Source organism: Sturnira hondurensis, unplaced genomic scaffold (assembly GCF_014824575.4).
Source record: "Sturnira hondurensis isolate 20B ecotype Veracruz unplaced genomic scaffold, ASM1482457v3 Scaffold0009935, whole genome shotgun sequence".
In the NCBI taxonomy this organism is placed as follows: Eukaryota; Metazoa; Chordata; class Mammalia; order Chiroptera; family Phyllostomidae; genus Sturnira; species Sturnira hondurensis.
Genome location: NW_028082566.1, coordinates 958,998 through 984,319, shown reverse-complemented (window position 1 = coordinate 984,319; position 25,322 = coordinate 958,998). Strand labels below are relative to the sequence as shown.

Genomic DNA, 25,322 nt, shown 5'->3' with positions numbered 1-25,322 from the left:
TAAACAGATTAAGAACATAATTTTTATGAAGACAGTAAAGTGTTATAGTGGATTAGATCGTGCTTCCGCTTCAGCACCTTCCTACACCTTCACTTTGATGTCTGAATGACTTCAGTAGTGTCTCAGGTTTTATACCATCATAAAAGCTATAGCTTTTGCCCTAGGCCAGGTCACTCAGTTGGTTAGAGTGTCGTCCTCATACTCCAAAATTGTGGGTTCGATCCCCTGTCAGGGTACATACAGGGATCAACTAATGAATGTATACATGAGTGGCATAACAAATTGATGTTACCCTCTCTCTTTTCCTCTCTCTGCCCCCTCCTTTCTCTATAAAATCAATAAATAAAAATTTTAAAATAACACTAAAGCTTTAGTTTTTACTGGCTAGTATCTTTCTGGCTGTAAGTTATTCCCTATTAGGTGGGCTCATTGAAGAGCTCCTACCTAACAGACTGTGAATAGAAAATAGTTGTCATTTTAGAAAAAAAAAGAAATTGCTGCACTATAAACCTGGCAGAGTGTAGCTGTGTAAGAGAATGAGGTTCTGCACAGTTAGGCAAAACCGTGCTAGTCGGTGTTTTTGTTTTGTCAGTGGGGTATATGCAATACAGGGTGGGGCAAAAGCAGGCTTATGGTTGTTCATATGGGAAATAATGCAATAATTAATAATACAAGAACAAACTCTGTTTTGCATAGTCACAACTGTAGACCTACTGTTAACTCTACGCTGCAATTCTTTGTTTTGTAGGAAGAAAACATTAAAACATTGAAAACATTTTATTTGAAACAACATTAAAATTTATAGAAAGGTTACAGGAATAAAGAACTTCTGTAAGTCTTCATCAGAGACCCCATTAATGTCTCTAACAGTGCCCTATGATGTGTTTTCAAGCAAAAAGATGTAATCTGAGCTCATAGGTCATATTTTTGCAGACCTCTTTAATCTAGAAGAATTCTTCAGTCTTTCCTTGACTTTTATGACTCACTGTTTTTGGCGAGATGAATACAGGGCAGACATTTTGTGGAATGTTTCTCAATTTCAGTTTTTCCGATGCTTCTTCATGATCTGATTCTGGTTGTGTAGTTTTTGTTGTTGTTGTTGTTGTGGGGGTTCTTGGTCTGTTTTTGCTCGGGCAGTCCCAGAGGTGATACTGTTCTCTTTTTCTTGCGTCCTGTTAAGTTGTTGATTCATCCCCTCGTTGATGTTGTTGACTTTTATCACTTGATTGTGATGGAGTCTGCAAAATTTCTTCACTCCGAAGTTAGCCTCTTGTAAAATTAATATGTTTTGCGGGGAGATAGTTTGAAACTGTGTGATGTCATTCTTTATCACTAGTTTTAATGTCCATTGATGTTTCTTGCCTGCTTTTATTATTAATATGATTTCTAATGGATGATTTTATAATTAGACTATTCTTTCTATATTTATTCAATATTATGCAGGCATTCTGTGTGAGGAAGAGCTTTCCCTTTTCCCCATGCCCCTTAAACAAAAACCTTTGTTTATATCAGTGTAGACAAGTGGATTCCTATTTTATTCAGTGTGTTACAATTTGCTGCTATCATTTTGATGCTCAAATTTGGCCACTGAATTCTTTCAAGATAGCTCCTGTGTTTAAAAAATATATATTTTGTTGTGGTAGGATGCACATAACATAAAATGTGCATTTTAACCATTTTCAAGTATACAGTGTACTGGCATTAATTACATTTACAATGTTGTGCAGCTATCATGACTGTTTTCAAAACTTTACCACATGAAATACCACTTTACACCAGTCAGAATGGCTATCATAAACAAAGAAACAAACAACAAGTGCTGGAGAGGTTGTGGGGAAAAGGGGACCCTAGTTCACTGTCGGTGGGATTGCAGACTGGTACAACCACTATGGAAAACAGTATGGAACTTTCTAAGAAAACTAAAAATGAACGTGCCTTTTGACCCAGCAATTTCACTATTAGGAGTATATCCTAAGAACCCTGAAACACCAATCCAAAAGAACCTATGCACCCGATGTTCATAACAGCACAATTTATGATAGCCAAGAGTTGGAAGCAACCTAGATGCCCATCAGTCAATGACTGGATCAAAAAGCCATGGTACATTTACACAATGGAATTCTATGCTGCAGAAAGGAAGAAGGAGCTCCTACCCTTTGCAACATCATGGATGGAACTGGAGAGCATTATGCTGAGCAAAATAAGCCAGGTGATGAAAGACAAATACCATATGATCTCACCCTAAAGCCCAAATTAATTCCAAAATCTGTGACTTCTTCACTGATATGTCAGTCCAACTATATCAGTGAAGAAGTCACAGATTTTGGAATTAATTTGGGCTTTAGGGTGGCTAAGTTGATGTATCACCGTTGCCAGGATAGAAAGACATTTGTATTCACAGAGTGGTTCAAATACTGTAATTGAGGCTGGAAGGGCAAGGAGTGAGGTCAGGATGGAATCCATGGATTGCTAGGAAATATTGGAGACTAAAAAGTATTCATGAGGTGAAGGTCGAGTTATTGTAGGATTGATAAAACTGAAGGATAAGTCATTATGATTAGACACCTCTGGGTAATAAGTAGCAAGGCTTAGGATTTCAGGGTGTGGCTCAAGTATTGTGAAGAGGTCAAAGGTAGTCAAGGAACTGGTACAATATTGCACAAGTGATGCACATGAATTTGAAAGTCACCCATGATTTGGAGTAAGGATATGTTACAGTTCCGATTATCGTTGGATAAAGGATTTGGGCAGTGTGGGGTTATAGTGGGATAGCAGGGACTTAAGGACTTTATTGGGGTCTTTCTCCCTTTTCTCAGAGGTTGGAGGGTTTAGAACATAATCCTGGGCTCCATATACCTTCCAGGGATGTCCAAGCTTTTGGGAGTCTCTGGGTCACACTGGAAGAAGAGTTGACTTGGGCCACACATTAAATACATTGTGACACCTAATCACAAAAAATCTCAGTGTTTTAAGTAAATTTACTATTTTGTGTTGGGTTGCATTCATAGCCATCCTGAGCCACATGTGGCCTGAGGGCTGCAGGTTGGACACCCCTGCTAGACCTTGAGGCTAAGACATCAGTATGTACCTACTACCCAAGAGTTTAAGGGACATAGGATAGATAACCCCTGATTTTTGAAAGTTTGTTTTATACCACTTTGCTTTTATAAAAGACCTACATTAATAACTATTTTCTCTAATTGAAGGAAATCTAGAGAGGAGTTTCACGTTTTTTTTAAAGGTGGAATGCAAAAATAACATTCATCTTTTGTTTTGCAGCAAGCCATTGCAGAGGCAGCCTGCACCCTGAGTAGTGAGAGTGGCCCCACCAAGCTCCTTCCCTGGAACTACACTCAGTATCTGTGCTTTATCTCAATTTACTTTGCATATGCATTAGCAAGACAGGTCCTAAGGTTGCAGAAAAACCTAAGAGAGTTTCTATGGTGTTATCCTTAGCATTACATGACATAATTAAGCATTTCATCTGTTAAACCAAAGACATTTAACATTTTAACATTTAAAATGGAAGACTTTTTTTTTCCTATTAATGACTATTTTCTGTTTATTCACTAAGTCATGATTTGAATGTGTTTAGTTGCATAGGTATAGTAGCAGGCACCAAAGATTCAAGAAAAACTATGGGAGGAAAAAAATATTTAAATTTTATTTTTTATTATCAAGGGTTATTTTTAAATATATTGTATTGATTATACTATTATAGTTGCCACAGTTTTTCCCCCTTTGCCCACCTCTACTCAGTATTCCCATTTTCTCCAGCAGTTTCTCCCTCGCCTTAGTTCATGTCCATGTCATGCATGTAAGTTCTTTGGCTTCTCCATTTCCCATACTATCCTTAACCTCCCCCTGTCTATTATGTATCTACCAATTCGTACTTCTTAATCCTTGCAATTTTTCAACCCCTATCCTCCTCCTTCCCCCTCCCAACTGGTAATCATCTGAATGATCTCTATATCTAAAACTCTGTTTCTGTTCTGCTTGTTAGTATAGTTTGTTTTTTAGATCCAATCATTTATAGCTGTGAATTTATTGCCATTTTAATGTTCATAGTTTTGATCTTTTTCTTAAATAAGTCCCTTTAACATTTCATACAATAATGGCTTGGTGATGATGAACTCATTCAGCTTTACCTTGTCTGGGAAGCCCTTTATCTGCCCTTCCATTCTAAATGATAGCTTTGACAGATAGAGTAACCTAGGTCGTAGGTCCTTGCTTTTCATCATTTTGAATACTTCTTGCCAGTCCCTTCTAGCCTGCAAAGTTTCTTTTGAGAAATCAGCTGACAGTCTTATAGGAACTCCTTTGTTGGTAACTCTCTGCTTTTCTTTCGCTGCTTTTAAGATTCCCTCTTTAGTCCTGGCTGGTGTGGCTCAGTGGATTGAGTGTTGGCCTATGAACCAAGGGGTTGCTGGTTTGATTCCCAGTCAGGGCACATGCCTGGGTTGTCCCCAGTTGGGGGCGTGTAAGAAGCAACTGCACAATGATGTTTTTCTCCCTCCCTTCCCTTGCTCTAAAAATAAATAAATAATGTCTTTTTAAAAAGATTCTCTCTTTATCTTTAACCTTTGTCATTTTAATTAGGATGTGTCTTGCTGTGGTCCTCTTCAGTTGGGTCCATCTGGTTTGGGATTCTCTGTGCTTCCTGGACTTGTATGTCTATTTCCTTTGCCAAATTGCAGTTTTCTTTCATTATTTTTTCAAATAAGTTTCCAGTTTCTTGCTCTTTCTCTTCTCTTCCTGGCGTCCCTATGATTCAAATGTTGGTACATTTGAAGTTGTCTGTCCCAGAGGCTCTTTATGCTACCTTGTTTTTTTGGATTCTTTTTTCTAAGGATTTTATTTTTTTATGTTTTACTTATAAAAGATTGTCCTTGAGTCTGTTTACTGACTTTTCCATTAAAATCAGTAAATGGATTCCATGCAATCCATAATGATTGCATTAAAAAATCATAATGTTTGGAAATAATATTGAAGGTTAAGAATTGCTGTGTTAGGGTATAACATTTCTCTGAATAATGAGAGAGGAAGAGAGAGATTATTTTGCTCTGAGGTTTTAAAAATTGACATGTGCTTTCCCTAAATTATCCATCCACACAGGCCATTCTTGATAGTTCTGAACTGTTTGTTCTGTTGTGATTTTACTGCCATCTGGTGTCAGGATTAGGGAACTGTAGTTCCGCATTTCTTTCCTTTCCCCCAGAGAAATTAGGCAATCTTTCCTCTCAATGTGGGCCTGCTCTTTGGTTTCCCCACAGTGAGTTAACGGTAAGAGCTTGTTTGATTCCAGTGTACAGAACCTTCATTCTCCTTAGAGCACTCTCCCCTGGGCTTCCTGATACTCTGCAGTGCCCCTCATGCTTCTGGGACCATCCTCTCTCATTTCAGACGGCCATTTCTGCCTCAGTGTGGTGATTTTCTTGCCTTGAACTCTGGGCCCTCTGCTCTTTTGATCCTTCGTTTGCATCCATATTCATGGCGCTAAAAACTGCTTGTCTGGAGACAAATTTATTGTTTTAACCAAAAATCTCTTCTGATCTTGGCATCAGTCTCTGTTTGCCAACAAGTTGTTATATGAGTCTTTCAAATTTAACATGTTCTAGTCTAAAATACGGACTCCCCCACCTTGTCCCTAGTTCTGAAAATTTTATTTTCTCATTTCAGTAATACATCTCACCAGAATTGTGGGAATCAGCTTGACATTTCTTGTTGCATACACTTATTAAACATTTACCATGTGCCATTGAACCTACCAGGGTGTGTTCTTGTGCATTTTAAATGTGTGACCGCTTTCTTGTTGCTCCATGTTTAAGCTACCACTCTCTTGCCTGGACTGAGTAGATTACCACCAGTTAGTCCCCCTGCATGCACTCTTGGTTGAGTTCACATGTTTTATGGTTGGTTTTTGTGTTGTTTTTTTTTCTTTCTATTAGCCTTTCTGACTAACCTGAGAGCCCGATGAGAGAGACTGCATACATTTGGTTCACCCTTGGGTCCCTAGAACCTGGTAGAGCTCCTAAAACCTGCATAATAAATAGGAGGGGGGACCACCCAAAACCCATAATTATCTTCTGGAGGGGGGCCCCTTGTGGTACAGGGCTCCCCACTAGGTGAGTGTTCTAGAAACCCATCTGTATCTGTGTACCAGCTGCTGTGAGAGGCTGCATTCAGCTTCACTGAATTTTACAAAGACTTCTTCAACACATTTGCCCTCTCATGATGGGTGATTTACCAGCGCACCTGCCCACATCATGCTGAGTGTTCAGCAGGTTTTGACCAAAAATGACATGACCCCAGTGCCCCACCCTCCCTATTCATCTGATCTTGTCCTGGGTGACACTTTTTTGTATCCTGGATGAAAAAAGTCTTCAGAGGGAAATGTTTTACGTATGTGGAAGAGGTGAAACAAATAACAGCAGGAGCATTAAAAAACATCAAAATGAACAAGTTCAAAAGCTGTTTTGAGCAGTGGGAAAACCATCTTGATAGGTGTATTGCATCAGATATATTGAAGGTGACTGAAATTTAAACGTAACAAAGACTACACAACTTTTTATAAATCAGGTTATTTGGGGTCCCCCCTTGTATATAGCTAGTCTGGCTCTCATTGATGTTGATACAACTCCTATAGTCTAAGTGATCCAATTTGAATACATTAGAATTTCTTTAATGATTTAGTATTTTGAGTTTATCATAAATGAGTTTTAGCTGTTTTCTGCTTTTGTCCAGAGAAACTTAAGTGTATCTGAAAAGGCAATATATTTTGGATTCTAATTAGCTGATGACAGCAACATATGTGTAGATGTGTGTGTGTATGTATATGTGTGTGTGTATATATATATATATGGGAGAAACTGCTCATCAATATGCAGAAATTATTGTAGAGCATTTGAAATCTCACGCCATTGGTTTGTCTTTTAGCATTCTTCTGCCTGAAATTTAAAGTTCTTTAATTTAAATATGGAGGTACATTTGCTAAATCTTTTATTTAAAAAGATGTCTTTCTCCAAGCGTTCTTTTAAACAAAAGCTTAAGTCTTGATAGTTTCATTTAATAATTTTGATTTGCTTTGTTTTAAAGATGGTTTGCTTTTTAAAGTTTTACAACTTGGGCCTTTTGCTTTGAATTAATGATATTGCTTAATAAAGAAATTTAATTTGTAAAAATTTAATTTATAAAATGTTGGTTTTCAGAGGTTGCTAACAATCTGCATACTAAGGATTAAAATTCAGAAAGCAAGGATTTGATCGGCAGATGTCAGGGCTTCTCAGCCTTGGCGTTATTAACATTTTGGGCCGAATAGTTTATTGTCGTGTGTGTGGGAGCTGCTCTGGGCACTGCAGAGTTTTAAAAGGATCCCTGCCCTTTACCCGCCAGTGGTACCTCTTCTTCTCCAGTTGTGACAACAGAAATGCCTGTGGGCATAACCAAATTGTCATATAGGGGCAAAAAATGCATCATTTGAAAATCAGTGTATACTATACTTAGAAGGGAATAATAGGCTATAAAATGTCTCATCGGGAAGTCTTTGGCATCCTCTAGGTGTCTTTGAGAGTATGATAGCTGTGTGGTATGTTGTTAATGGCAAAAAAAAGTAGAGATTATATGACTGTACATTTTTCACATTTTAAGATTTCTGTGTTTGCCCTGGCTGGTGTGACTCAGTGGATTGAGTGCTGGCCTGTGGAGCAAGAGGTTGCTGGTTGGATTCCCAGTCAGGACACATGCCTGGGTTGCAGGTCAAGTCCCCAGTAGGGGGGCGAGTGAGAGGCAACCACACATTGCTGTTTCTCAGCTAATGACAATTAGCTCTCTCTTTCTCCCTCCCTTCCCCTTCTCTAAAACTAAATAAATAAAATATTTTAAAAATAAAAATATAATTTCTGTGCTTACTTAAAGTAACTTTTGCATTTAACATCAGGTTCTTTCCTAAACTGTGAAAAAAAGATGCATTCTAAAACATATTTCACTGAACCAAGATTGCAACTTAAGGAATACCTTGTAATTGTGTTTGTATCAATAGGGTACAGGAATGTTAACATCTTTTCTTTTCTATTCAAAGGGACATGAGAGATGGCTTTAGAAGAAAAAGTGTCTACACTTCCCATTACGCCAGAGATCGGTCTCCTCATAAAAGAGAAACTCCTTTTTTCAGAGACTCATCTGTAGGCAGGAAGGATTCTCCACACAGCAGATCTGGCTCCAGTGTCAGTAGTAGAAGCTACTCTCCAGAAAGAAGCAAAACTTACTCTTTCCATCAGTCTCAACATAGAAGTATGTATTTCAAAGACCTTTTCTTTTTTTCTTTTACAGCCTCCTCTGATGAGAATGTACTGAGGCAGATTGCCTTATAGGTATTATAAAAGATTTTTATTCCAAAAAGTTCAAACTTTTGGAACAGTTGAAAGAACAGTCGATGATCATTTTGTATAATGATCATCATACACCTGCACGCACTCATTTTTTGAATCATTTCAAGTTACAGTGTATATGACATTTCACTTCTGATTCTTCAGCATTGAAGAGGTATGTTTTCAAGCATGTTGGAAAGTCGTGCACTCCTGTGTTTTCTGCTAGTTCCTGTGCCAGTTCAGCCTCATTCTCTTTTGTCACTGGGTAATATCTTTATGTATCTGATAGTACATTTTTCGTGAAAAATATCACTGGTTTTCCTTAATTTGGAGTTTAACCTACCTTAGGTTTATTCTTTTGCAACCTTCAATTTGTTTTCTTCAAATTTGGGGTACCCAGGTAAGCATGGCATTGTGTGCAGTCACATCATCCTGACGGAGTTGCTTGGTGGGGCTTCCAAAACAGTTGGTTTCAGTGCATGTGTGTGAATGGACATGTACGTGTATATGCCCAAGTGCTTCAGTGTTTTCAGAATGGTTCCAGGCAACTCGGAGTTTTACTCTGGAGTTCAGTGTTACCAGTTTGGTGTTTCCTTCCTCTCTCCCACACACCATCCCCCAAAAGAAGGTAAACAACCTCTAAATTCTAATGCATGCTCACATTGAGCACAGATGAAAATAACCAGAATTAGCCGTATACTTTCTAGGAAGACATTTTTTTTGATGTGTATGACTTAAATGCAAATCTATTAATGATTTTATTACGAGGAGGAAGGTACCATATCTTTGGAAACTGATTATGAAGCCTTTTAGTAAACAAAATGTTAGTAAAATGGAGGCTTGAAATACTTGACAGCTTAAAGTGAAGCTGTTATTTAAGATAGCTGTTGGTGAATTAGCCTTATTTTTCTTCCCTATTTAGCCTCTAAAACAAATTTCTGAGGAGGCAGCTTCTGCTGGTCTTGGCATGGTAAATTAGTAGCCAAAACTGAAATCTTGAGATGAGATGGGGAGGAGCCACAGTGGTGCTCTCGTCAGAGGATCTCCAGTCTGTCAGCCCTTCTCCCGTCCTTTGGCGCCCAGCGCCTTTAATATCTGCAGTGTTACTAGGGCAACAAAGATGGGAAATTATAATATGTGATGGATTGAATGAACTAGAGCATGTGACTTTGTTAATGCCTTTATGTTCATTTTCTTGAGTTACTTAGCTTTGAAAGTAAACTTCAATCAAAAAAGGACTGAGAAACAGGGTCCTTCAATGATCAGTCACTTACCCTGGGTTAATTAGTGATATTCTGTGAATTTACTTTTCTATGGTAAATGAAAATTTTGCCATAGATTTTTAAATGTTTGTATAAATAACAGGTAAAAATAATTAGCTAGTTTTACCATTTTGCTAATTCTTTAACTTTTTTGTTTTTGTTTATACTTCCCAGAGTAATTTTACTTATTTTAAAGATCAGTAGTTTGGCCATGGTAACCATTTTTTTTTAATTAAAATTTTTTTCAATTACAGTTGACATTCAATATTATATTAGTTTCAGGTGTACAGCATAGTGGTTAGACATTTATATCACTTGCTAAAAGGACCACCCCCTATAATTCTAGTACCTACCTGGCACATGGTAACCATTTAAGGACTAATTCTTCATAATTCTTCTGTGCATTTAATGTATCTCTTATGTGCTTAATTATAAGCTACAGGGTGATTTTTACTCCTTTTTCATCTCAAGTAGTTACTTTTCATTTTGTGCTTGCACATGTGCACATGAACACACACACATGTGCATTTAATTAAGTTTCTTTTACTTAGCCTTTTGGGTTAATCCTGTGGAACTTTGTTCTGCGTTAGACTAATTATCCTTCTGAATCAAACTGTTGTTTTTATCCCATGCTTCGTGTGTAAGGATTTTCTGCCTATAACCTAACTGGACTAACCTGGTTCAAGCTGTGACTGCAATATTATTTTTCTTTCCTTTTTGTTGTCCATATTTACGTGCTACCAGTGTAGGCTGCCCTTAACCTCATTTCCTTTCCCCTTGTTTATTATGTGTTTTAGTTGAAATTGTTACATATACCTTGTATATTTTTACTTGAAGTATATTTTTATTCTAATTAATCTAACCAAATATCTCCCCATTTGCCCTGCCAGCTCTCTTGGATATTTGTGTTACTTTTTTGCTCTCCTTTTTCAAACGACTCCCATTGTGTTTGTCTTTCGTTTTTGTTATTTATCTTTTGTTTAGGATTATAGCATTAATAGTGACACTAGAGATTACTAAATTCAGTTGCCTGTGTCCATTCTTTGTTAAAGTACTTCTGTGATGTTTATTATTTCACAATCTAGTCTTTCCATCTTTGTATAGTTCATTTTTATAAAACAATTAAAATCTGTTCCTGTGACATGTACATAATGCTAGTTATTATCTTAGACCCATAAAGATATTTTTGCTTGTTATGTTGTAACCATATATGTATTTGAAGAGTCCCATCATAATCTTCTTGGTTTTTTTCCCAGGTTTAAATATATTTAGTTCTTTCAGCTGTTCTTTTTATTTGGCATGTTGTGGACCTTTTGCTTTGTAGATTTTTTTTTCTACGCTTTTCAAGTTGTAATGCCAGAAGGAACTTTTATTTTGCCAACAACATTGCATTATTGACCCGTATTGAGACTGTAGACAATTGAAACCTAAACCATTTTCTTATATTTTACTCTTAATTAAAGTGCTCTTTGGCTGTAATTTTTTAGGTGCAGTTGTTTATATATAATTAATACATTAAAAAATCTATGTTAAATTTCATCTAATTAACTTTGGATTATGAGTCTCTTCCATAGAGGTTTAAAAATCTCGTTTAGTGGTCACGTGTATTAGTTGCGGATAGAAAACAGCTTTGTTTTATCAGCAAATGAAATATGCTTTGTTTTGTATTAATCATTAATAATTTTCTTGAGTAGCATAAGACTCAAGATAGAAACTTCTAGAGATCTCTTTCTGTGGACCTCAACCACTTACCCGCACTTTTTCCTGTCACTGAACCAGTTATGATTCCCAGTCTTGCTTGTCTTTCTTTCCACTTGCAGTTTTCATGGAAGACTTGGTCAGGTACTTTCTTGAAATTTAAGTTACATATCAAAACTAGTGACTTTGTTAATTCATTCTAAGCATTTGCTACAGATTATAATGTCAGCTTTACCAGTGATACTCATATATAAATTACAATGTGTGACATTTGGTTGAATTTTTAAAATATTGTTACTATAGAAGATTTGGAAATTTATTGTTTTTGTGGATCTGTGTCTGTTTTTCTCTAGTCTGAGTTTGGGCCCAGCCTCCCCTTATTTTCTTGATTTCTTGAGTAACCATTATTAAGCAGATATTTTAAAGAAAGATGATTATTCATCAGTGTTTAATCCATTTTGGAAGAATATCTAAGATAACTGAAAATGTACAAGAATTAAAAATACTACTATGAAAAAAAATACTACTATGAGAAGAGAATATTTGAAAGATAGACTCCATTATTGAACTTCAGTGTAATTGGAAAAGATACCTGTCTAAAGACCGATGAATGAGTTTTGAAGTCTACATTAATTTTTTTGATTACAGCTGAAATTCTGATAAAATTTAGAAGCTTAATTCTGCCTTCAGAAAGAAGACCTTTCTGTGCAAGTCTAGATGGTAATGGGGTGTGGGAACAGGCCCGTACCCTCGCCTCGTGTGCACTAGGCATTCGGAAGGAAGGTTAAGGCAGTTCCTTTGGCAGCTGAATGTAGTGTTTCCTGGTTTGAAAGTCGCTGTATATATAATCACTATTCATGTCGTCTTTCATTTCACAGAAATATGTTTCAAATAAATAGTTTGCCAAGCAAAAAAGATTCAGTCTTACCCTCTGAATTTATAGTCTAGTGATGGAGATGAACAAGCCATTACACAGGATTAGACGTTTTAGGTGGTGTCTGGAGGATGGGTAGAAGTTGAAGGGAGGATACACGTGGCCAAGGGTTATGATGAGGAGTACCGTGTGGAGTACCTGCAATGTAATTCGGTATTTTCCGAGAATACCTTGGACTGTTAACTGATTCACGCTATCCGTGTGCTGTGGAATTAGATACTATGTGTTGTTTTTGTTAGAGACGATTGCTTACCCACAAGCCAGCTTTGGCTGAGTTTCCTGTGGAATTCTAGGAGGATGGCTATAGCTTTTCCAGCATCTGAATGATTATGGTTCTAGAAGAGTAATCAGTTAACGACATTTATATATAAATAAGTGCCTATACATGTAGGCACTATAAGTGCCTACATGTATAGGCACTTACAGTATCCCTGTTTTAGGACTTACGATGTTCTGTCAGCACACATTCATAATATACACAGATGATACCATGTTTTATTGAAATTTTAAAAAGTGAGCCCCTGTGGTTTTAGGTGATATATTAAAGGAGAGTTCTGTTTAGAAGTGCACTTCCAAAGCAGTCATAGTTAAAAATCTTTACTTTAACTTGTTGCATTGTTAACCTCCGAAATGTGCTTATTTGGGGGGAGCAGAAGTGCTACAAAGTCTCCGTCATTCTGCTCCCCTCCTCTCCTCGTTTCTCTCTCTGCCACAGGAATATTTGCTTGTGTCACCTCCAATTTCTTTTTTGGACCTTTCTGAATAAATCAGTAGATATCTAGGAAAATGTATTCTTCTTAACCAGGAGTCCCAGATTTGTATATCATCACCCATGATCCAGAAAAATAAATTATTTGCTTAGCATTTGAGTAAGCACCACATTTTTACTTGTTCATATCTTAATTTCTCTTTCAAAGCTTCAAGGGAAAAATGACTTTTTTTGTTTCTTGAAAAGACTTTCATTTAGAGGTATCTGTGTTGTTCCCATATGTCAGGCACTGTACCAAGAATTTAATAGTTTGCAAGACATAGTCCATAATTTCATCATCTTTCATGGTGATTTTTTTCTAGCAATGTGTTTTGTTCTTACACGGGTTATTAGTAACAACACTTAATTAAGATTGGGCGAGTCTGGTTCGGTTTATCATTGCTTTCATCAGGACAACATGTTGGAAAGAAAACATATTTCTGAAAGATTGTATCAGACTTACAGCTGTTATATTTAAAGAGTCATCAAATGTTTTAATTAATATTTATATCAGCTATTATTTCAGAGAGTCACCAAATATTGTTAAATTTTTATAGAATTTCTAAATGTTTGGTGGAACAGTAACCTGGTTCTCTAGCTTTGATTTCATCTGTATGGAAAGAGCTTTATCCCTGGTCTATGGAACCAGTATTTGAGATTCCTTTTCATTTTCTTCCTTCCCATTTATTCTTTGACTCACCAATATATTGACTTGAATTTTGATTTCCTTACCTACCACATTCAGAACTTTTCTTTCCTGGTTTCTTTCTTTCATCCTAATTTGGAACTTATTTTCTTAGCAAGTCATAGCAGAGGCAGAAATGTGTTGAGCCTTTTGCCCTGTTCTCAAGCAGGGAGTTTGTGCTGCTTCCTGAGGTTGTGTGTGAGATGAATTTGAGGTAATAGCAGAGGGGTAGCATCCTGTCAGCTAGAAATGGAGACGCATGAATGAAAGAAGCAGGCTTGAGAAACGTAGGCATTCGCATTGTTGGTCGGAGCCACTAAGAATAGCAAAGCAAAAAGGATTGCGGTTAGGAGGAATACTCACTTGAAGGAACAATAACCAACAAAGAAGGAGAAAGGTGTAGTTATGTATAAACACAGGAGTACAAAGGCATGAAACCAAATGGCAAAATATTAAGAAAAACTTGTTTAGTAGTCATTAATATGCTGTAGTAGAGGACGAGAAAAAAGACCCTTGGTTTTCATATAAATATATCATTGGAAACTCTGGTATGAAGAGTTTAAGCACAGTGGAGTTGTTTCTATTATACTTCGTATTAAAAAATACTTCTAGCCCTGGCTGGTGTAGCTCAGTGGATTGAGTGCTGGCCTGCGAACCACACGATCGTGGTTCGATTCCCAGTCAGGGCACATGCCTAGGTTGCAGGCCAGTTCCCAGCAGGGGACTCAGGACAGGCAACCCATACATTGATATTTCTCTCCTTCTCTCCTTCCCTTCCCCTCTAAAGATAAATAAATAAAAATCTAAAAAAAATTAAAAAAAATTTTTTTTAAAAATTTTAAAAAGTACCTCTAAAGCTTAGTGAAGTAATACAACCACTTAATTTTTTTTATGATTCTGCATTTTGAGCCAGGTTCAGCCGGGTGGTTTTATTAGTCTGTTAGGGTTGTTAAATAGCCCAAGCATGTTTAGGGCAGCATGGTTAGGAATCTGTAGTTAAATGTGGTCATTCTTACAATGTCCCAGAAATTTGGAATAAAAATCAGTAAACATAGCATCAGTTATGTATCAGTAAACTGACTCTTTGGAGGGAAAAAACACCTGATGTGTGACATTTGCCGATATCCATGGAGTAAAGACCGCCACTGTGGCTGACTTCAGGCTACCCATGTGGAGTCATTGAACTTACAGCTTGGAAGGGCTAGGGACAGTCCACTTTCACCAGCTAACATGCGCCAGCTGCAGACTCCAGACACTTGTGTAAAACATCACTGTCCTAATCTCTTTATCTACAAAGAATTTGAGGCAAGTTAACAAAATAAACACTTAATAAAATAGGATGAAGTAAGTGAGTGAAGGCTTTTATGTAAAAGGGAAATGACTACATGAAAATAAAAGTAACAATGAAGTTAGTATATGAAATAAATGCCTGTGATATGGCTCTCATTAGCTGCTGCAGGTAAGCTAAGGATTTGCCTCAAACGAGGAAATGAGCATTACTAGTGTTCCCAGTGTACCTTGGGTAAAAACATACCAGCTGCTTAGGAAGAACAAAGATTTCCTGATGACAAATCAGAGGGATCTGCAATTAGGGAGACACTGCATCTTCAACAATATTCCTACCAAAGGAGGGCAGTATTTGTGTGACATTTCTTGCAACATTTTTTAATGCACAGTGCTGACAGTGCCAAAATGATTCAGAAAAAGAATTGTTTTCTTAGGAAAAGGCACAGTTGGAAATTTGGGATCTTTAATAAAAGGAGTTTGTATGTTATTGCAAAGATATCTAAGAACCTTTACTAGTACATTTCAGCTGTTTAGAAAGCTGATTTCATCTGTATCAAGAGTTTTCAGGAAGCTAATACAAATATTTACAAGATTCTAAATATGGAATAATTAGAGGCTCAACCAAAACAGTAGCTGTGGGTTTGTTTATAAAGAAAATTCCTATATGAGGGAGTTTGTATAGCATGATTTAATAATAGGCTGCTTGTTGAGAGCATGTCAGAATAACTACTGCAGATAACCATTGTAACCCTACAGAGCAAATAAGATACACTATGAAAACCTTCCCAGTGTCCTTTTTGATTTCTAGTGGTAATTCCTCTTTCATCTTGATGTTCTGGTGTCATTTTTTAACTAATTCTTTAAATACTGACTTTATGAAGAAGATTAGACTAGGTTCTTAAACTGATAAATAAGACAGGATCCCATCTTCAACTTTTTGGTGCCTTATTTTATGAGCCTTTCTCATTTCTTTCTGCCCATGCTGTCCTTGGTTAGCCTCATCTTCATACTTCATATTGTTAGACCCAATCCATTTCTGCTCTTAAACAGACTTTCTCCTGTTCCGTTATTCCTCGTCAGTGGTGGCCGCTCAGGCAGCCCAACAGGAAGGCAGGTTAAGAAAGAGGTTAGGACCAACAGCAAGTGCTTAGAAGTTCCTGTCCTCATCACTCCCACTTCTGGGTTCTTCTCATTCCTCCTGGGCACAGAGGTGCTTGCTGGTGGTAATTCCTCCCTGCCCACCTTTCCCTAGAACCCATGCGTGCTGATGCCTCCTACAAACGGCAGAATGAAGGAAAGCCAGAAAGAGGTGAGTTCTGAGCTAGATTTTGACTTGGGATTGTGAAAGGGTGGGAGCTTGAAGTGATTGACGTTATAGAAATGGGAATAGTTTGTAACTGCTCCAGTAGTCTGCTGTTGGAACCAGAGTTGAACACCAGTAGACTCCAGTAACAGGATTTCGGGGTTACGGGGGCGGTTGTCTGGGTCAGCCATTCCTGGCCAGCAGTAGTTACCTCACAGGAGGTTGAGATCTATAGACAAGACAAGTCATTGGCAGATGGGATCTGACAATAGTAGGCTCAAAGGATTATTTTTGTTTACCTTCTCTTGCCTTTTCTGCTGCCATCTGTATCATCTTTTTTCTTTATCCTTTGCTTTTTGCCTGCTCTAGGTGTAATTGAGTACATGTAGATACATGCTAAACCACCTGCTGTACCCTTCAGTGTTCTTTTGCTTCTGCACCCTGGCGTTAGTTGAAATCTGCTTAAATTAGCCCTTCTGCAGCTAAAACCAGGAAAGAGTCTAAGACTACACTTGGCATAGCTGTAGTGCTGATGTCTTGCTTATAAAGGAAATGCTAGGTGAGAGATTGACAATTGCTTGTGAAAGATTTTTTCCTGTGTCTAGTTGTGAGGTGCCAGAAATGACCCTACAATTATGCTTTTAATGTGCTGTGCTGATTGCTTCAGCTTCTCATCTTCTTTCAAGGGATTGCTTATCTGAATAGAATGGGAAGGTAGTTGCAGTCTAAGGGTAAAATAAATAATCTTTTCACTGAATTTTTGAGTGCCTACTCTTACTTAAAGTACTGGTAGGTTAGGTAGGTCCTGAGTATTCAGAAATAAATAAGCTATGATACTTGCTCCTTTAGGTGTTTTTGGCATAGTGGGATAGACTGGCACTGCCACAAAATGATTTGGAATTTGCCATGTGCAATGGAAATACAGTAGGGAATAATTAACCCGTGTTCTGAAGTATTTGGGGATATAGTGATGGTTGGTACCATTTTACTATTGATTTTTTAAGGTCTGCAAGAACTTTTAAACATGCTTAATGTGGAAGCTTCTTAAAGATATCACAAGTTAAAAGATTCTAGGGGTATGTCTTTTCAAAGACAGTTGGAGCTTTGTGCCTTTGGAACAGGAATTGACATTTGGGGCTGGGTAATACTTCGTTTTGGAAGGCTGTCCTGTGCATTTGTAGGGATACTTAGCAGCATCCCTACAAATGCACAGGGATGCATTAGCCTCTTTTTACTATGTACCAGAGGCATTCTCCCTCATGTGAAATGAAAAGTATCTTCACACATTGACAAATGACCCTAGAGAGGTTGGGGGAGGATCTTGAGAAAGCCTTTCTGGTTTGCAGGACATTGGGAAGATGTTACTCAGTGCTGTCTTAGGGGCCTCAGAACCGTGTGTCTCCAGGCCCTTATTTAGCTGTCTTCACCATAGCAGGAAGAACCTGCGAGGCTTTTTTGACTAAAGCTGGCTATGCCTCAATTGCAAAGTCGTTTTGTCCCCGCCTTTGCTCTTGACTGCTTTCTTGGCCTTAATTCGCTTGACCAGCTTCTGTGTCATTGCAAACTTGGTGTCACTTTTTCCTTTTCTTCATAATGTGTCAGTTTCCCTAGTAATTAAGGTCGAAGGATTTACATTATAGTTTCATTAAATTGTCTACACTAAGTGTAGACAATTTAATGAAATGTTTTTCTGCCAAGAACAACTCACTGTTATTTTTAAGATTATATTTAAATAAATAAATATTTTGTTGTTGAACTGGCTAAAGTAATATTATTTAAATCTGTTTTGTGGCTAAAGTTTCTATAAAAACAGTGATATACATTGAACACTGATATGAATATTGAAGTGACTAAAGATAGAGGTTAATGATTTTATCTCATACAGATTTATTTTTAACTATTTAGAATATATTCAGGTTCACATTAATACCAGGCACTGGATTAGTGCTCTAAATTATAGTTTTCTACTTTTTATTTTTGTTTTTTGAAACTGAGCATTTCAGGAATACTCGCTAAACTTTCTACATGGCCCCTCTCTTTGAGCTACTGCTTAATTAGCTAGTTCTCTTTGCTGGTAGCTATATAGTAACTCCTTTTGGATTTTTACTGTGATGTATTAAAAGTTAGATTTTAAGACCTCGGATGAGAAAGCATTTAGTATTATAAAGTTTTTTGCCTTTCCGAGGTCTTCTCAGTGGTTCTGCGTTTGCACACTGGCATTGATGTGCACTGGCCATGTATGCCGCGCACTAGTTCTAGGTCATTGGAAATTTTTGATGTTGCCCGGTCTCTGAGAGAGGTAAGTGGATTTAGATATTAACTAGTTTAATAACGTAATGGAAGATTTCACTGCTAAAATAAGTGTAGAACCACCTTGCTTTATTCAATTATAAAATCAGTCTAATTGAAAACAAATGAGCTAGATAATTACATTTTATATTTTCTTATATAGGTAAAGAGAGACCTGTTCAGTCTTTGAAAACATCAAGAGACACTTCACCCTCCAGTTCTTCAACAATTCCTTCATCAAAGGTTTGTTATAAAATCAAGTTAAAGAGAAATTACAGAGTAAATGATGTGGACTGTCTAGTACAAAGACTTTTATTTTTTATTACCATACATCATGGGAGTAATTTGCTGCATTTAAAAATTTGAATCTTAAGTATCCACAACTTGAAAGTAGCTACCATGGTGAGTGAACTGTTTTGTCATAGAATTTTTTTCCACAGATTGTGCTAAAATTAGTTCTTATTTCTGCCCTGCTCATCTTGACCATAACCAGGTGGCAGTGAGTATTCAGTCGGGGTATATTAGATAGAGACATAATGATAAAGTGGGATTTATTCCATGGATGCAAAAATGGTTCTATATCTACAAATTAATCAGTGTGCTACACACCACATGAAGAAAATGAAGGATACAAATTTTATGACCATATAAATATATGCAGAAAAGGCATTTGAGAGAATTAACATCTATCCATGATAAAAGTTCTGAATAAACTGGGTATAGGGGGAATGTACTTCAGCATAGTAAAGGCTGCCGAGGACCAGATCTAGACAGCTCCTGACGTCAGACTCAGAGGTCAGAGCAGCGTCCAGAGGGAGAAACCAGCAGGCACACACCAAAGTCTGCCGAGGCCAGTCCAGTTGGTACTTTTTCATTTTTTTGCTATTTTTTCATGATTTTTAAATTATTTTTATCTATTTTTTTCTTTTATTTTTGGTATATTATCTTTTCTTTCATATCTCTTATTTTATTCCTACCTTTGATTACTCCCTTTCCTCTTTCCTTTTATTATTTATGGTACTTTTTCTGTGTGTTTTTTTCTCTGTTCCCCTCTTTTAATTCATTACTAGCATTCTCTTCCCCTTTCTCTCATAATCACTTTTCTTTCCTTTGGTCTTCTCATATTCCCCTCCCCCCCTTTTCCTACTATTCTCTTTCTCTGGATTCCACTTTTATTATTCTTTGCTTTGTGGTTGTTGATGTTACTGTTATGGTTGAGGGGTGGGTAGCTTGTTTTGCTTTGACCTGCCAGTTCCTATACAACAGCCTACAAAATGTAGGCGCTGAGCCTCCTAGCCACCTGGAGGGCAGTTCCCATCAACGAATGGGGCAATAACAAGCAGGACCCAAATGCAACAGGTGAGTTCAGATAACCCACACAAAGGACATTCCTAGGGCATCCAGATCAGGAGATCATGAATGCGCCACAGGGTCCCACAGGACTCCTAACACACAAGGCCACTCGAAAAGACAGAGATTCGAAGCAGATCACTCTAATACATAGAAACACAAGAGACAACTAAAATGGGGAGACAAAGAAACAGCCACAAATAAAAGGAGGAGTTTCCAGAAAAAGATAAGTGAAATCAAGGCAAGCAATTTATCAGACATAGAGTTCAAAGTAGTGGTTATTAGGATGCTCAAGGAACTTAGTAGAAACTACATTAGCATGAAAAAGGACATAGAAACCTTGAATAAGAACCAGTTGGAAATGAAGAATGCAATTTCTGAAATGAAGAGTACACTAGAAAGAATTAAAAGGCTAGATAAAGCAGAGGAGCAAATCAGCGAGTTGGAAAACAATGTAGAATAAAACGCCCCCTCAGAGCAACAAAACAAAAAAGACTCAAAATTATGAAGAGAGAGAAACACAAGTACAAAGGGAAAAATTGGCAATGAATAAACCTATCAATAATACCCTTAAATGTAAATGGATTAAATGCTTCAATCAGAAGACATAGGGTAGCTGAATGGATAAGAAAACATGACCCACATATATGCTGTCTACAAGAGTCCCCCCTCAGAGCAGAAGATATACACTGGCTGAAAGTGTAGGGTAGGAAAAAATATTCCAAGCAAATAGACATGAAGAAAAAGCTGGGATAGCGATACTTATATCAGACAAAATAGACTTCAAAACAAAGGCCATAACAAGAGACGAAGAAGGTCACTGCATAGTATTTAAGAGAGTAGTCCAACAAGAGGGTGTAACTCTTATACACATATATGTTCCCAATATAGGTGCACCTAAATATATAAGGAAAATCTTGGAGGACTTTAAGAAAGATAGACAGCAATACAGCCCTTGTAAGGGATTTTAACACCCCACTGTCGATGATGGATAGGCCTTCCAAACAAAGATCAACAAGGATATTGTGGCATTGAATGACACTCTTGATTAAGTAGACTTAGTTGATATTTATAGAACATTTCACCCCAAAGAAACAAAATACACATTCTTCTCAAATGTACATGGGTCATTTTCAAAATAGACCCATATAGTAGGACACAAAACAAGTCTTACTAAATTTAAGGAAATTGAAATATCAAGTATCTTCTGAGATCACAATGACTTAAAACTAGAAACCAATCTCAAGGGAAAAAACTCAAAAACATTCAAATACATGGAGGCTGAATAACAAGTTATTATATAATGAATGGGTAAGCAATGAGATCAAGAAGAAATCAAATGTATCTGGAAACAAATGAACACACAACAAGCCGAAACCTATGGGACACAGTCCTGAGAGGAAAGTTTATAGCAATACAGGCCTAACCTAACCTTGCATCTAAAAGAACTAGAACAACAACAACAAAGGCCAGAGTAAGCAAAAGAAAGGAAATAATCGATATCAGAGCAGAATTAAATGACATAGAGACTGAAAAACCATTCAAAGGATCAGTGAATCCAGGAGCTGGTTCTTTGAAAAGATAAGGAAAATTGACAAACTGTTAACCAGACTCATCAAGAAAAAAGGAGAGAAATAGCTCACCTCCTCATATAACCACATTAAAATTACAATTAAATCATAGAACAGCTGTCACTTAGAACAGCTGCCACGTCAGAAATTGAGTTGATGGGGAGTCTGACAACTATGAAATTAAAGAAACCACATCCATCCAGACTGGTAGGAGGGACACAGACGCAGAGCGGGCTTGTACCACATTCATGCATGGTGGATGAAAATTTGAGGGGTATATCAGACCCACACCAGGTCTGAGAGTTCCAACCTTGAGAGGAGTCCCAGACCCACACCAGGGCCCCCAGCCCAGTGTTCCAGTGTCGGGAAGATAAGTCCCCATAACTTCTGGCTGTAAAAACCAGCAGGGATTGTGTCAGAAGAAATTTCTGGAGTCCCCAGGAGTTCCTCTTAAAGAACCCTCACATTTACTTGGACTTATTTAGATTTACTTGGACTCACTCTTTCTGAGCTCCAGCACTGAGGTGGCAGCTTGAAGCACCCAGTGGCATACAGGGAGGAACCCCAGTGTTTGACATTAAGGCAAGAACTAGGGGACAGCTGTCTCCCAGATAAGATATTTGGGCAGAGGCCATCATTTCTTTCCTGAACTTTCCCTTTGCACAGCCACAAAACTGGCAGGCAGGTAACACCTGAGACTCCATCAACCTGACTAACACTGTTTGCCCTGCCCTGGAGATCCCCTGAGACACTATCTCCCAACTTACAGCTGTTAACAGTGGTGTATGAATGGTTGGTATTGGCTCATGTTTCACAACTTCCTAAATCCTCTCAAAGAAGCAACATCTGGCCTCAGTGAGCCCCTAGCCCCTAGCCCCTATACTCTTGTTAGGTGGCCCCAGGCCCTGTACTAGGAGCAGCCAGCCTAGATTTACACCTTGGCTTCATCTGGGAATCTCCAAGCCCAGCACAAGTAGCCATCTCAGATTGCTTTATAGCTCAGGCAGGGTGTCCTGAAGCAAAACACAGGTGGGATCTGACCTTGGCCTGACATAACAGCAATCCTGAGAAGAACAGAGTTGGAGGACTCATGCTACCTGATATCAAACTATACTATAAGGCTATAGTGATTAAACCAGCATTGTACTGGCATAAAAACAGACACATAGGTCATTGGAACAGAATAGAGAACCCAGAAATAAACCCATGTGTTTATGGTCAACTAATATTTAACAAAGGGGGCACGAGCATAGAATGGGATAAAGATAGTCTCTTCAGTAAGTTTTGCTGAGAACTGGACTGGTATATGCAAAAAAAATGAAATGGACCACCTATTTACACTATACACCAGAATAATGGATAAAAGACTTAAATATAATTTGGGGTATCATAAACATCCTAATAGAAAACATAGGCAGTAAAATTTTAGATACCCCACGTAGCATATTTTTATGCCAATATATTTCCTGGGGCAAGGGAAATAAAGGAAAAAATAAGCAAATGGGACTACATCAAATTTAAAAAGTTTCTGCACAGCTAAAGAAACCAGAATCAAAATGAAAAGGAAACCGACTGTGTGGGAGAACGTATTTGCCAATGATATTTGGACAAGGCTTTAATTTCCAAAGTATATAAAGAAATCGTGCAACTCAATACCAGGAAGACAAACAATCTAATTGAAAAATGAGCAAAGGAACTGAATAGACACCAAGGAGGACACACAGATGGCCCACAGACATATGAAAAGATTCTCCACATCACTAGCCATCAGAGAGATGTAAATTAAAGCCACAATGAATGATCACCCCACACCTGCCAAAATGGCTATCATTAATAAATCAACAAACAAATGTGGAGAAAAGGGAACCCTAGTGCACTGTTGGTGGGAATGCAGACTGGTGCAGGCACTGGGAAAAAACAGTATAGAGTTTCCTCAAAACATTAAAAGTGGTACTGCCTTTGATCTAGCGATTCCACTGCTTGGAATGAATATACCCCAAGAATCCTGAAATACCAGTTCAAAAGAATTTATGTATGCTTATGTTCATAGCAGTGTTATTTGCAATAGCCAGTATTTGGAAACAGCATAAATGCCCATCAATAGATGAGTGGATTAAAAAACAGGTACATTTACACAATGGAATAGTACACTGCAGAAAAAAGGGAATTCCTGATGTTTGCAAAAACATGGATAGAACTGGAAACTATTGTGCTAAGTGGAGTAAGTCACTCAGTGAAAGTCAAATCTATGATCTCACTTATAGGAGGATTCTGATGAACAAAGTAAACTAATAAGCAAAATAGAACCAGAGGCATGGGATCATGGAATAGACTGACAGCTGTGGGTCAGCAGGGGAGGTGGGGACAGATTGAAAGAAGGTGAAGGGATTAGTCAGCATACACAAAGTACCCTTAGATATGGACAACAGTGTGAGGACTGACTGTGGGAGTGGGGAGCAGGAAGTGGGTCGGAGGGTGATGAAGGGTGAAAAAATGAGGCATCGGTAATAGCATAAACTATAAGAAAAAATAAATAATAAAGGGAAAAAACAAACAAAATTTCTCAAGCCTTAAACAAATGTCCACATTATCCAAGGAACCTACAGATTCAGTGCAATGCCTATCAAAATTCTAGTGTCATTTTTTTTCACAGAGATAGAACAATCATAACATTTGTATACATGTCCACATTATCCAAGGATAATGTTAAAATGTTAAAATGTCCACATTATCCAAGGAACCTACAGATTCAGTGCAATGCCTATCAAAATTCTAGTGTCATTTTTTTTTCACAGAGATAGAACAATCATAACATTTGTATACAACTACAAAAGACCCTACATAGCCAAAGTAATCTTGAGAAATAAGAACAAGACTGGAAGCGTCACAGTTACTGATTTCAAACTATATCACAAAGCTATAGTGATCAAAACAATATGGTATTAGCTTAAAAACACACACAGATTAATGGACTGGAATAGAGACCTCAGAAATAAACCCATGCATATATGGTCAATTAATTTACAGCCAAGGAATGAGGAATATAAAATGGGGAGAAAACCATCTCCAGTAATGTCTGTTGTGAGAACTGGGTAGCCATATACTTAAAGAATAAAATCGTACCCCTATTTTATGCTATAAGCAAAAGTCAACTCTAAGTAGATTAAAGCCTTGAATATAAGGCCTGAAACCTTAGCAGTCCTAGAAGAAAACCTAGGTGGTAAGCTGCTTGACATTGGTCTTAGTGGTGATTTTTTGGATTTGACACCAAATGCAAAGGCAAAAGAAAAACAAAAATAACTAAATAAACAAAAAATGGGACTACATCAAATTAAAAAGTTTCTGCCCATCAAAGGAAATCATCAATAAAATAAAAAGGCAACTTACAAAATGAAAGAAAATATTTGCCAATCATGTATCTGATAAGGGATTAATATTAAAGTGTATAAAGAACCTAAACAGTTCAATAGGGAAACCTAAAAAATTCTATTAAGAAATAATCAAGAGAATCTGAATAGAAATTTTTCCATAGAAGTTATAATACAAATGACCAACAGGTATATGAAAAGATTCTGAACATCAGTGAGTGAAATAGAGAAAGTACTGTATGATCTCACTTATATATGTGGAATCTAAAAACGGATTCACAGGAACAGAGATGAGAAAGGCAGTTATTAGGGACTGGGGTGGGGGGTTGGGTAAAAGATGTTGGTCAAAGAGTAGACTTCTTGCTACAAGATGAGTTCTGGGGATCTAATGTACAGCAGAGTAATTGTAGTTAACAATAATATGTACTTGAAAGTTGCTAAGATACCTTAAATGTTCTCAC

General features: G+C 37.4%; 1 protein-coding gene across 6 annotated transcripts in view; it reads left to right on the top strand.

Moving 5' to 3' along the window:
• The window catches only part of PPHLN1 (periphilin 1), a 99,299-nt gene that overhangs the window by 27,800 nt on the left and 46,177 nt on the right, over positions 1–25,322 (top strand). For 4 of the 6 annotated variants that reach the window (XM_037058143.1, XM_037058141.1, XM_037058138.1 and 1 more), the window contains 3 exons: positions 8,078–8,289; positions 16,233–16,289; positions 18,736–18,815. In XM_037058143.1, coding sequence (XP_036914038.1) covers positions 8,078–8,289; positions 16,233–16,289; positions 18,736–18,815 — 349 coding nt within the window. The remainder of the gene's footprint in view (positions 1–8,077; positions 8,290–16,232; positions 16,290–18,735; positions 18,816–25,322) is intronic. The other 2 variants (XM_037058142.1, XM_037058139.1) reach the window with 1 other exon arrangement.